We start from the raw sequence: 14636 nt of genomic DNA on the forward strand, positions 1-14636 counted from the left end.
GGTTCGCCTTCAAAAGGTGTATATATATGATGGAGAGAAGCTGGGGCAGATGGAGGGGTGATGTCAGTCGGGCAGGAAGAAGAGTGCACGTGTGAGGCAATATCAATGAGAGCTGTTATTGAAATCAGAACTGGGTGAGACACTCGACGAGGGTAAAATCATCTAGACTCAAATTATGATCTGATAGCTTTGAACTTGTCACCAAAGGAATTTAGCAGTATCAGAAAACGTGGTAAGCAAAGAGGAGGAATCAGGAGTAAGTCTAAGTCTGTTAATGGTGTCAAACAAGAGCCTTGGATTGTGCTTGTTAATGAAACCAGCCAAGTAAGATGTTTTTCGCTGGTTATAGTTGAGTGTGCTTAGCAATTCCTTCATGCGATGGTAATGAACATCGCATAGTGAACATAGTGACATATGTAGATGGATATGTAGCTGCGCCTGATGGCTTCTAAGGTCAGTAAATAACTGAGCATCCTTGAGTTAGCTGGGGTAACTTTGACTGAAGGTTGTGGACCACTGGGAAAGGTCAGGAAACCAGGCGTCAGTGCAGTGATGACATCAGCAGAGTTGAAGGTGTCAGTGCAGGATTTCAGTCACTCCACAGTAAAATTCAGTAAATCCAATAAAACCAGTGAAAGCTGTCAGAATACAAAGAGAACCAGTTTGAAAAATTAGAGTCCAGAAGTGACAAGTGATCTCAGTGAGGAGAAAGATTGGCACTGTTGTGCGAAATCATCACACAATAGTGCCACAATGGAGCAGCTGCACTGCACCATAACCAAAAAGAGTCATGGCTCTATGATAAGGGACTGCAGTTTTTCCAGCAGGTTCCTAATAGTTCTGACAGCCTGCTTCTCCATCACTCTGTCGAAATCTTGGCTGGTGACGCACCTGAATCTTTATTTGGCTGCTCTGAAAACCGGCCTGTTGTCTCACACCTGGAGAAAGCCGTGGCACACAAATCATGGCACACTTACAACCCACTTTGATTTAAAACGGCCCCAACTGTCAGTGAAAGGAAATGTAGTTACACATTAAATCGATGAGATATTATAAAATTATAAAATATAATTTTTTTACACAAGTAATATACAATCCTAATATGTTATTTATTTATTATTTCATTGTGGACACTGTGAAAAAACAATTTCTATAGTAGATAATGAGACAACTTTACTGTCATTTAATTGTTTTTCTATCTATTATTTTGATGCAGCATGAATGTCTGTGTTAGCTGTAAAACTTTATGCCCTCCTTTACACTTCCCACAGTAATCCAGGGGCCGCACTGGATTCTTTGCTGGGCCAGTTCTAGCAGGTTGGTGTCTGTTTGACACCCATGCTTTAGATCAGGGCTGCCCAATCCCAGTCCTCGAGAGCTACCGTCCTGCAGCTTTTAGATGCATCCTTGTTCCCACACACCCGAATCAAATGAATAGCTTGTTATCAGGCCTTTGCCAAACATGATGGCATGCTGAAGAGGTAATCAAACCATTTGATTCAGCTGTGTTGGAGTAGGGATGCATCTAAAAGCTGCAGGATAGTAGCTCTCGAGGACTGGGATTGGGCAGCCCTGCTTTAGATGAACTTCAAATTCAGATTCCTTTTATTTGTCATTTTCATGCTTTGCATACAAAACACATCAACCACACAGTAGTGCATTTTGTAAAATAATAAACCAATAAATAAGAGCGTTTAATAAATGGACTAAAAATATGCAATAAGATGAAATAAATATTATGAATGGTAAATGGGTAAAAGTACTGTAGCAAGGAAACAGTACAGTCAGTCCCTATGAGCAGCTCACATACTCTGGTTAAGACGTCTGTGTGCTGTCCTTGATCTAATGCTACTGTATCTGCTCCCAGACTCTGAGCATGAACCAGGGGGTTGGTCGAGTCCTTTATGATGCTTAATGCTCTGCGCCTACAGCACTTAGTGTAGATGAGGCCAGGAGAGCGAAAGTGTTGCTTCATGATGATGGCTGCGGCGTCACTGGTAGTTAGCTCATCTACACAGCAAATCCAGCATGTCCAAATGAACACTGTCGGATTTGACTTCAACACTATTAAAGAGTCTATATGGGTCCACACCAGAGAGTGTTAATTTAACTCTTTTTGGAGAGTTGGTACGTTAACTCTGATTTAGTGTTAAACACCAAATCTGTCTGGAGTCGATAATTTAACACTTGGTGTTAAGAGTTTATATATTAACTCTCAAAGAGTATTTTAGTTTAACTACGTAAGAGTTATCTTCTAATTCATTCTAAAAAGCAGGAATTTTACTGTTCTGAACTTCTAGAAATTTCTTTTGGAAATAAACATTTACTAAAAAGATGCAATGGTTTTTGAAAAACATTTATTCTGAACTGTGCACCACAATTTCTAAACATTTTCTGAAAGATGTAACAGTGTACATGTTCTCACTTTCATTAGAATTTTGTTTATCAAAAGGTCTGACATGGTAAATGCAAATAACAGCATCTCATCACTTATTTCTTCAATACAATATGCATGTCCTTCATTCATCCCTTTGTGGAACTTCAACGCACTTCTGCTCTCCCCCATATTCCATCTTCACAAGCATATCCTGTGCGGAGATTGAATAAAAATTAGTTGACACTAATTAATGGCACAAATAATCCAGTAAACAATTGCAGCACAGTAAAAGAAAAGGAATCCTCTTTGAGCCATTACTTGTGTAAAGTATTTTCCCAAAAGACAAGGACACAGGCAACAGGTAATACTGAACTAAATGTAAAACCTCAACCTTTTTCATTTTTACCTAAAACTCTGGAGGGATCTATGCTAACGTAGAACCCAGTCAGGACGTCTGCTACTGCTGTTTGCTCGTGTTTTTTATGGGCGATCGTTTTCAGGCTTCAAGTAGCACCATTATACCAACATTTCACATTCTAGACATTGTTTTAGGCGTATTTGACCAAAAGTTTGACTGAAAATTCACATGCAAGCTTTTTTCAAGGCTGTGGTATTATAATGACTTACCAAGCAGGGCAAACAACTCAAATATGTAGAGCAAAATGTTCTGAAACGGCTTCACTTCAGCTTCGATTGGAGCCGTGCTGGGGGCGGAGTCTGTGAATTGACTCTGTTGGTGTCATAGCCCCTGTAGGAGTTCAGAGTTCAGAGGTCAAGAGTTAATGTTTCCATTGTAACACCTCCAGATTTGACAGAGAAACACTCATTTTTAACACTCGATTTTAACTACTATCATTTTACACCTCAGAGTTACATTAAAAGAATGTGACTCTGCTTAGAGTAAAATTAACTCTACTTTTGCAAGAAGACTATTAACACCAAAACATTGAACACTTTTGAATTTGCTGTGTATCAGGTGAACTTCAAGGTTTTGGTGCAGTGAGCCCTCTGCATTTGAAAACTGCTGATGGTTAATGGGAGCTGCTGCAGGCAGCTAGTTCATCTGAAGTCATCCATCCTTAGTTATGTGATTCATGGCTGTTAGCTGCTCTTTCCTATGTAAGAAACAACTGTGGTATCATTGCAACTGTTATCACATGATTTGCTGAAGTTAGCAGAGCAGTCATATGTCATCAAGGTTAACAGTAAGGAGCTCAGTAAGACAGTAGCAGTGAGCACAGACTGATGGGCCATGCTCTGCCTGTAACAAGCAATCATGATGTAAACAACATATTTCTTCTCAAAGCATCATTAGTTAAGCAATTTGTAACATCTAAAGGAACAACATTTGATTATTAGAATTATTTTTGAAAATTACAACTAATTTACATCTTTTGTCAAATGAAAAGTGTATAAAACATACAATCCACATTATTATTGAAGACGTTATTCACCATCTTTTTACTAATGTATCACATGGTTTTCATTCAAAGCAAACAACATTATTCTTATTTGTATAATGAAACCACGTTGGATTATTTTGACCATCAAAACAATGTAAATAAGCACACAAGCAGCCGAGAGGTGGAATTCCTCCAGTGGGTCCTGGGTCTATCCTGCAGCCTCCTCGGACATGCCTGAAGCCCCTGACCCAGGGTCCATGTGTGAGCTGCAGTGACTGATGCATACAGCAGTAAGCTAAAAATAACTAGACAAATTATGATTGATTCCTCTTACATTCAATTAACTCAAAGCTGCTGCTGCTGCTGCCTCTTGTTGACATTGTAAATCTGAGTTGAACATTTTGGCTGGTCCTAACTGTGTCATACATCTTTAAAGAGTTGTTTGAAGGTTAAGACTAGGTTTATAGCTAAGGTAAGAATCGGGTTTTAGCTAAGATAAAGGTTGCAGTTAGGTACTTAGTTATGATAGTTAATGTTAGGCTAAGGGACTGGGGAGAAGACTATTCCCAGTTTCAGCCAGAAAGTCACTGGACTTCTTGAAGTTTCTTGAAGACCTTTCACCCAGCAGGTCCCTGAGGTCATGTGACCAGGGCACACGAGGCTGAAAACAAAAGGCGACAAACTTTTTGTAACTGTGGCCCCCAGACTGTGGAAGTCTCTCCTTTGAGCCTGAGATCTGTGGACTCAGTGGTCTCTTTTAAAAAACAGCTAAAAACTCATCTTTTTAAACTTGCTTTTAGTTGATTTTTATTTTTATGTTTTAGCTTCTGTGAAGCACTTTGTGGTTTTTATCTTGAAAGAGGCTGTATAAATAAAGTTTTACTTACTTACTTACTTACTTACTTACTTACTTACTTACTTACTTACCTCGCATCTGAGAAGCTTTTTCAGTCCTAAAGCCAAATAGTGGAGAGTCACAGGTATTTAAGCTGTAGTGGGAGTTGTCCCTTAACAGGGTCGTTGGCCTACTATCGATCATGTGCTTTACCACAAGGTGTGAAAAAATGCCTGGGTCATTATCAGCAGAGACTTTGCCTCACCCTATCATGTGACCCATTGAGATCAACTGATGCAAGATGTGAGCGGGGGTTGAGGCGCCTCGGGAGAAATCTCAAAACTGTGTTTGGTGGCAATCAGTTGGTGTTGAAAGCCACCCCCTCTGTTCAAATATAGTAATATAATGTAATAAATAAATAAGGGCTATGGTCCTTTAGGGTGGGGATGGCAGTTGCACATCTGCCAGAATATTGCACACACTAAAATATTGCACATGGAATGGCAGCAACATAGTCAGTAGCTGTGACAGAGTGATTATATGCAAGTCTGTTCACACTCTTAGTTTGCATTAAAAGTTCTGACTTGTCCTGTTGTCTTGTCCATCGTGTCCTGTAGACATAGCTTTATTGAGTGGCTGTTCGGTTTGTCCGGTGCAGAGGTCCGAGCGCTCCTCGCTGCGCTGCACAGCATACACTATGTTTTTTAGCTTGTTTCCAGGCTTTGTCCTTGGGATGAACCAGTTCATGCCTGAGTGTGCGGCTGGCTCTGAGTGCACTGGGATGTCGTGCTTGGAGAAGATTAGGAGTTTCTGAGTTTCTCCGATAAACCTGGTTTCAAAGGGATGACAATCTTGTTCTGTTTGTCATTTAGTTTCTCCCTAGTTGGCGTCTGACCTTCACTTTAGAACTGAAGAAGCTTCTCAGATGAGAGAAGTCCAAAAACTTACACTGGATCCAGACGAAACCACTGTGTCGTTGGATGTGGTCTCCTTTTTCACTTGTATCCCTACAACCAAGGCAGTGGAGACTGTCAGAAAATGACTACAGCAAGACAGCTCCTTAGAAAACAGAAGTGGGTTTACCCCAGTCTCTGCCTTACCACTGCACACTTTAAATACAACAAGGGTTTCTACAGACAAAAACATGGATGTGCTATAGGCCCCCAGTGTCACCCAGTATGGCAAACCTTTACATGGAGGAAGTGAAAAGTAAAGCTCTTAGCTCTTTCAAAGAGCAGCTATAGATGGATCTATATTAAATCAACTCAATCTAAAAAAAAGAAACAGCTGTGGGAAAATGAGTATTAGAAGCAAGAAAAAAATAAAATATGCTTAACTAGACTTTTAATATCTTATATTTTTCATTATAACAAAGAAAAGGATAGCAAAGAGGGAGCAGAGCTCTAACCCACCAACGAAACATCAAACCAGAGACGGCTATATTTGTTTCTTAGAAAGTGCAACGAGTGAAACATACATTCATGGTAGTGTGAATGGACCAGCAATACTATATTGTTACTATCATGTAGTACTGACAGTAGTACTTGAGTAGCCTCTTACCTTATTATGAAAAAATGCAAGTATAACTGCACCATGGTGGACCTGAAGTGTTTGTATTTATGTATAAGTTTTATCAGAGAATGAACAAAAGGAAGTGCTTTGTGTTGGAACACTGGACGTACCCTCTGTCTGTCGGGTTTGTTCTGAGTGCTAGTGAGAGATAGATGCTGCCTGTGGGCCTAACGAGTGTTATCATGTTTGTCAAGAGACATCATTTTGGGCGGGTCTGAAGTTTTACTGGGCAGCAGGGTGGAGCTCCTCCATGCAGAGTTTGTCCTGTATGTGAATATTCATACAGTAGGTGTAGACATAGATCCACTGGGTGTGGATCTATGTTGTTCCAGACAATTTTGATAGCACGATGTAAGTTATATAGAAGTTGTATCAGCTTTTAGAAGCTGATAAAATTTTAAACCTGTCGTACAATTTTCCTTATTTTTATTAAATTTCTTGTGAAGTACTGCCTGTTTTCATCATTTCTTTTATCTTTAAGACTTTAACAAATGTAACAAGTAAATCTACAGAACCTTCTAGAGGCGAATGGATTAATATAGTTCATATGCTGCCAAAAGGCTACACTTATCTTTCCAACTATTTACCTTTGAAAAAGATCTATTCTGATGATTGGGCGTGGACACCAAGGATCTCGGCCAGGTTTGATTGGTATTGGCTGTTTTTAATAGTTTGATGAGTAAAGAGTTTGGGGCTTTAAGTCAGATTTGAACTTAAAGTAACAAAAGCTGCGCTTAAAGTCCAGCATGTATGTGACTAATCTAACAGGAAATCAGTGAGTGCCTCCAGCTAACTTCATATTATGAAAACTGTTCTATATACAGGCTGTCAACGTATTTAAGGGTGTTAGAAATGTGGAGCTTTTTCATTGTGCAGCCAGACTTTCTACCCATTCTCTCGACACATGTAGATACACTGTTGATTCTGTATGCTGGTGTAGCAAAGTGCACACTGTAATGCAAACTCAGAGTTTTTTGCACAGTCCACAGTGTGATTGACCGCCTGACATGTGTGCAACTCCTCCAGGTCCCAGTGTGCTACTGGGACGAGGCTGATTAGCAAATGAGTGGCAGCCAATTAGCCCAGTTGGCACTGCTCCCTGAACCACTGAGCAACTTACTTTTACAAGCATTTTTGAGCCCTTCTAACTTGTATATACAAAACTAGATAATGATAATGGGTGTGGGGCGAGACCAGTGATTGCCGGTTTCTCAAAAAAGAAAGCTAACCAACACAACATCCCACTAGTGACACAATTTTGTGTGTCCTGCAACAACACCAGCTAGGTTTGAACGAGCCATCGGTTCCACAGAGGAGGGCAGTGTGACAGCCAGGGAGCAGAGAATGGAGCAGATCCTTTCTTAAAGAAAATAAACTGATTCCCCCTCGATAAATTCACATAAAGTAGAATAGAGGTGCCTCTAAATAAAACACAGATCTGAAAATAGCAGTTATTATGGTCTCAAAAACAACCACCAGGGAGAAGAATTTAAACAATGAGCACAGAGGAAACTTGTACAGTCAAGACAACAATAAAAATACTGTCCAGCAAGCTCTTAATTACCAGACAGTCCAATATTTGTCTAAGTGCTAAATTCAGTGACTGTTCGGGTTCTTCTCAGCTCTGAATAGTGAGTCTCAGCTGAGCAGATTGTAGCCGCTCCCTCCTGATGCCGCTTCTAGGGTTGCTCGGTCAGCAGCTCTAAAGAATAGACAATGGTGACATTACCCAGCCACGTACAGCCACTGCTGATCTTACACACTCCCCTAATGAACCACTGTTGCCCAACACCGAGGAAAAACAGGTTACTCACAGGGCTGGGCGAGGCGCTAGCCAGAAAATTCTTATGACAACATGACAAAACTAAGAGAGTTCAGAGTTTGCACAACAAATATGAAACAAATAAAACCAAACACATGCAAAATCCCTAAAAACACAAGAACTTAAAAGACAATAGAATAAAAACATGGAAATGGCACCAGCATGAAGATTCTGTTATAACATACATGCAGGCAATCAGAAGGTCCTGAGTCCAGTTCCACCTTCAGGCCGAGGTCTATTCAATTCAATTCAATTTTATTTATATAGCGCCAAATCACAACATAAGTCGCCTTGCTGTGCATGTTCTCCCTGTGTTTGTGTGGGTTCTCTCCGGGTACTCCGGCTTCCTGCCACAGTCCAAAGACATGCAGTTAGTGGGGCTAGGTTAATTGGTGACTCTAAATGATAGAGTTACCACAGGCAATGGGAGTGAATGGTTGTCTGTCTCTGTGTGTCAGCCTGTCCAGGGTGCACTCTGCTTCTTATCCTAAGACAGCAGGGAGAGGCTCCAGCCCCCCGCGAGCCTAAAAAGGATAAGCAGAACAGAACACACTAACAATCACAAAGCTTAAAACCCCTGGTCGATATCACTGTTCTTCTGAGCTGACTGCAGAACTGATCAAACTAGGAGCTGGCTGGTGCCTGTTTTACCTTCAGCCATTGTCTTTTGTGGAGGACGAAAGGTTTCAAACTTCCAGGCCCTAAACTTCACGTCTGTTCTCCGTGGTAATAGTAAATGGATAAAATAAGGCTGAATGAAAGAATGCTTCCTTGAAAAAGACTTGAATACTACATAAAATAAACCTCATCCAAAGTGTCTTTGAATGGCAGACACAGGATGTGTCTGAGTGTCTACATGAGTCTCACAGGCCTGAACTCTGAACTGTTTGATCTGCTACCACAAACGAGCAGACGATGCATCAGCTTTTCCTACTGATAAAAACCTTCCTTATGGCCATTCATACTACACAAAGTAATGAAGCAATAAACAATTAAATGACACAAAAGTTTCTTTTTAACTTTCTACTTAAATTGTTTTTTACGATTACGGTTAAAAAACAAAACAGTAAAGGGAGTCTCACTGGTCCGGCCCACCTAAGGTCAGAGTGGCCTGTGATGTAAAATGAGTTTGGCACCCCGGCTCCAGACTGCGTGGGCCTTTCTTGCACCAGTGCAGTGTCTCGTGGAGGTCTGGATCGAGCCTCTGGAGTCCCCTTTGTTTGAAAATGGTGGCTCCAGTCTTCAAACAGGTGGACCAGAGAGTATGCTCCAATTATCATCCAATTAATGGGAAATCCTATTCGAGGGTGCTGAAGGAGGCTCTGGCTGGCAACTGGGGGCAAAGGAAAAATAAATAAATAAAAATTGGATCCCTAGTTCCTTGGGATTAATTACAGCAATAATTGCAAGACGAGCAACTCCCACCCGAACACTGTGGACGCACAAATTGGATTTGTAATTTTTTCTGTTTCTCTGCTCATTCTTGCCTTGTTGGATCGTTCCGAGGAATTGGCTCCCTTCCTGTCAACATGTATCTACATGCAGCAGAGATGATCGTGTTGGTGGCCAAGGTGTTCCCACTCTCTCCTCTCGAGATCAGCTTTAGCTTTGTGTATTATTATTATTACATCACTCTCAGGGTTCTTACAGGTTACTCTAGCCTTAAAAGTGAACAGGACTTTGGAGCCTGTTTTTCCAGGCTGCTAAATTTGAACCTAATTAGTTACAGGATGCATGGATTTAGAGGTGAGCTGCTGTTACCGGGTGTGGGTGAAGGAGGGGTGCTTGACCCCAAGGCCACCCTGGCGAGGGTAAACAGGGCTGTGCGCTGTCAGAAGAGAGTAGTCCCTTTACCGTTTTGCTGCTATCCCTCTGTAACAAAGCATCCCTAACACTCGCCTCCACCCACTCCACCCTGTTTGCGCTCTTCTTCATCTCTCTTGTACACGGTCCTTGCTTTTGATAGTAAACAACAGTGCTTAAAGTCATCTACCTTAACTACCTCTGCTTATTTCATCTTCACTGTCAAACCCGTCTCTCTCTCCTCTTCTTTGTAACACACAGCTTTGATAAAACAAACACAACTGGTTCTCAGCTGAATTCGTTTTTTCAGTACATATGCAGCTATTGTTTAAACGCTGAGGGCTTTTTTTGGTTATGAATAGTCTCGTTATAAAGAATAAAGCCTTGCTGCTCAACAGTCATTATGATAATGCTTTAGTTGTTATCTGAGTATTTGCATTTTGTTTCTAACTATACACCACATCAGGAGATTCAAACAAGCTAACTGAAGTAATTCAGCTTTGAATCTAAGAATGTAACGAAGGTATTGCAAAGCTATTCACGAGTGTTGAATCTGGTAGCTTTTCACTGTAACTCCAGCAGACTCACAGAGGTCTTGGTGCAAGTAAAGTATGCCCCCACCAGTGGGCTGAAAATACTCAGCAAAGAAGAAAAAAGAGTCAAAGCCTTAATCACCATGTTTAAGGCGAATAATATACCTTTGCAATTCTCGACTATATTCCTAACTGATCGTGATCATCTGCAGGACATGAGAAATGAATATCTTTTTATAATACTTGTGCCAAAAACGCAGTTACAAGATGCTGGCTCCGCCCCCCACTATGTCAGATTGCAGGGACAGTGTGAATGAATCAATTACATTCTCAATACGTCTTAAGAAGAATGTTTTTGCCAAGCTATGGTGCGAGTGGGTCAATTTTATGAAGCCTCTTCAACCAGACTTTAGAGGCTTGAGTGCTGTGTTTTATTTCCTGTCGAGTTCTACGTATGACATTGTTGCCTTCTCTCCCCATGTGCTTTTTGTCTGTTTGTTTGGGGCATATCTGGATGTTTTGTTTTTGATGTACTATGTGTTATACTCCACTTTGTTTTGAAAATAAAAAATAAAAGTGGCTAAATCAACTGTGTCGCCTGTTTCTGCAAAGAAAGCTCAGTAACACAGAAAAGGCCAGAGACAGCAGGCAACAACTTAAAGTGAGCAAAGTGATTCCAAAACGTGTTTCAGGTTAAGACAAATGGCGTAATTCATAAGCAGTTAATGTGATCGTTTTGTTAAACCTCTTGAATTAAAGCAGAAAGTTTTCACTTTAATAACATGTTGATTGTTTGATGAGTAAAAACAATATGATCACGTGTAAAAGGTTTCTCTCTGAAATCCAGACCTGACATTACATCAAAATCCAGTTCAAATATGGGTATAATTTGAATATTTATCAGAATCGTTTTTCCTGAGATGATTCCATAGTAAGATGATCTGTGTAAAGATGTGCCCACACTGCTGTTTGACTGCGCTGTTTCTGTCTTTGCAGCTTGTCTTTTTCGCCTCAACATCCTGTCATTGGTTTACTTCTTGTACCTGCTGCTCTTACCGTGGTTCCTGTGTCCCAACAAACACACCATCAAAGGTAAGAGCATCTGTGTTTACAGGTCCGACCTTTTATGCATTTGAAACCTGCTTTTCTTTAAGCCGTCCATCCATCCGGGCCGCGAGGGCAGGAGCCTTCTTTCTAGCTTATCCAAGGAACGCCAGGGTGTTCCCAGGATAGCCGAGAGGTTTAATCGCTGCACTGTATCCTGGGTCTGTTCAGCTGCCTCCTTTTGATGTGGAGACGTGGCGGCTCCACTCTGAGCCCCTTCTGCTTTATTGCAGTTCAGGATTCAGTGTCTTGCATATACTTATTCCATGTCTGTAAAATAAAGATTTATTTATTCTCTTGGTTTTATTTATGCTGCATTTAACCGTTTCTGTATCTCTCCTGTCTTTGCCTTTTAGGTCACACAGGACGCTTTATCAGAGCAATATTCTGCACCAGTCTGCTATTTGTACTGGCTCATATCTGCTTCCAGACAGTACTATACACATATCCTCCTCTCAACACTGCAATAGGTGATAACTGTTCACAATGGAATACCATAAGCAGACATATAGGACTGTCAAGGTAGGTAACTATGTATCTAATTCCATGAGTTGCACCATGTATCCCTGCCAGTGTCACTGATGGGCTGATTGTGGGAAATAGTAGGTAAATGTAGCCCACAAGTAAATGCAAAGCCTCCCACCGCTCTCTCCTTGTCTCCTCACCCTCAGCCAGTGGTGGAGAGGGCTGCCTCCTCCCTGAGCCTGGTTCTCACACATGTTTCTTTGTGAAAAGTTATTTTTTCCTTTGCACTTGCTCACCGGGGGGTCACAGGATTGTTTGGCCTTTCTCTGTATTATTTTAGCACCTTTAGATGAAAGTTGTTGTAAGTTTTACACTATATAAATAAGAGAAATAAAAATAAATTGAACTGAATAGACACCTGAGGAAGAAAATACTGAAATGAAGATGCTTATTTTAAAACACTGCCATTAATACTTTTTCATTTGAACATAGCGCTGTACATTAAATCACATTTAATTCAGTTTACTTTAATGAAAGCGCCTTTTGCATTTAAACCATCTTAATCAACCTTATTCCCATTGTTAGAATTGCACACAGGTCTTCAAGGTCCCTGGTTGCAAAGCTTCTACGAACTTTTTGTGCTTTCCCAAACTCACGCTATGATAACGATTAGGGACCAGAGCACCTTCTTCCTGTCAGTGTGCATCTATGTCACATGGGCCGTATGCTGTTTTTGTAAAGCTGCAGATTAAACTGATTCGATTAGTATGAACTTGGCAGGAGGCGACCTTAAATCTATTTGCACGAGTGCAACCTTAAATTCACTATTGCCTGTATACATTCATCTTTTAGCATTCTGTATTTATTTGGTCTTCTATTAGCCACGTATCTAACTTTTTGCTTGATTTGCAGCAAATTTGTGTCAAATAACATTTAATAATAATAATAATAATAGATTGGATTTATATAGCGCTTTTCAAGGCACCCAAAGCGCTTTACAATACCACTATTCATTCACTCATTTGAATAAATCAAGTGTTCCCAACAGAACTCTGGATTGTAATGGTATCCATACATCCACCATGCAATGTGGATACATTTTGTGTATGATATCTCTGAAATGTTTTACATGAGTTGAGATAAAATGAGATATACTTTATTTATCCTATAATTGTAACAGCCTTACATGTGTACGTGTGTCATAGGCTTCCCTTGGAAGACCCTTGGAAAGTGGCACGTCTCCTGTGCCCAGACCTTGGTGTGTGTATACTTGCATTGGTAACAGTCATCCTCTGCAGCAGATTGGTCAGGAACAGAGAAATGGTGGCTGCTGCCAACATTACATCGGTGAGTCTCTTTGCATATGTTTTAATGTGTATCTTTATGACAGGAAACCAGCAGTGTGGTTGTGCTGAAATCAAAGAAGTCACAAAATTACACATAAAAACTATATATGATAGATGGACAATCACTAGTGCATGCAGCAAGGAGAAGGTCAAAACAAAACTGTGTTGTTGTTTTTTGTCTTTTAGCATCATAGCAGGTTCTAAAATGATTGAAATCCAACCTCAGAGGAACAATAACACGTCATTTTTTAATCAAAAGCTGAAGTAGACTGTGTGAAAAATGAAGTCCTCTTACAAATTGTTGATACTCACACACAACTGAGTGTGCTAATCCGTGCCTCACCAGATCAAGTGCATGGATATTACTCAGTGAAACCAATTCCTCGAGTACAGTACTACTCAAAAGTCTTGAGACAGCTTTCAATTCTTTATATGGGGCGATCGTGGCTCAAGAGTTGGGAGGTCGCCTTGTAATCGGAAGGTTGCCGGTTCAAGCCCCGGCTTGGACAGTCTCGGTCGTTGTGTCCTTGGGCAAGACGCTTCACCCGTTGCCTACTGGTGGTGGTCAGAGGGCCCGGTGGCGCCAGTGTCCGGCAGCCTCGCCTCTGTCAGTGCCCCAGGGTGGCTGTGGCTACAATGTAGCTGCCATCACCAGTGTGTGAATGTGTGGATGACAGGTTGTGTAAAGCGCTTTGGGGTCCTTAGGGACGAGTAAAGCGCTATACAAATACAGGCCATTTACCATTTATATGTTGCTAGAAAAATGGGTACAGCAATTTATCAAAACATTGTCAAACATACAAACAAATACAGCAGCTAAGGCAAAGACGAGGGGTGTGCAATTCATACTACCTGGAACGTCAATATTTGGTATGACCACCTTGATTCTACAGCACAGGCAGTTTTCTTATCATTTATTCTATTTCTGAAGTCTACTTAAACTTTCTTTTTTTCTATAACTATAATTATTTTCCAGCCAGTCAGAATTTTTGCACACTGAGAGCAGATGTGTGATCTGAGTGACAGGGGCTGTTATTGTGTGTGTGGATGGATAATAGCCAACACTGAAATTCATTTCTTGCACACAGAAATGAATTTTGTTTGCACAAATTAAACTTTTCTTCTCAAAATACAGCATTTGTTCTTGCAAATTATTTACTGCGCTCAGAATAGAGGCACAAAAATAACGCCACAGTTTGAGTTTTCAAGTAAAATCTTACAAATCTAAGGGGGGACATCTCATTGTTGATCTCATTGTTGCTCACTAACAACTCAGTGTCCCAGAGGTTTAACTGACTTGATGCTGTGCTCTGAATACATGTTCCTTTCATCTTATTGAGAAGTGTAACACATGTTGTAAATACATAATCTTACTA

General features: G+C 40.7%; 1 protein-coding gene across 3 annotated transcripts in view; it reads left to right on the forward strand.

The window, feature by feature from the left end:
• Positions 1-14636, forward strand: part of piezo1 (piezo type mechanosensitive ion channel component 1 (Er blood group)) — an 80554-nt gene that overhangs the window by 8899 nt on the left and 57019 nt on the right. For all 3 annotated transcript variants that reach the window (XM_005749839.1, XM_005749840.1, XM_005749841.1), the window contains exons 2-4: positions 11342-11437; positions 11806-11971; positions 13120-13261. In XM_005749839.1, coding sequence (XP_005749896.1) covers positions 11342-11437; positions 11806-11971; positions 13120-13261 — 404 coding nt within the window. The remainder of the gene's footprint in view (positions 1-11341; positions 11438-11805; positions 11972-13119; positions 13262-14636) is intronic.

Source organism: Pundamilia nyererei, unplaced genomic scaffold (genome assembly GCF_000239375.1).
Source record: "Pundamilia nyererei isolate P.nyererei 1_Seehausen unplaced genomic scaffold, PunNye1.0 scaffold00256, whole genome shotgun sequence".
Taxonomy (NCBI): Eukaryota; Metazoa; Chordata; class Actinopteri; order Cichliformes; family Cichlidae; genus Pundamilia; species Pundamilia nyererei.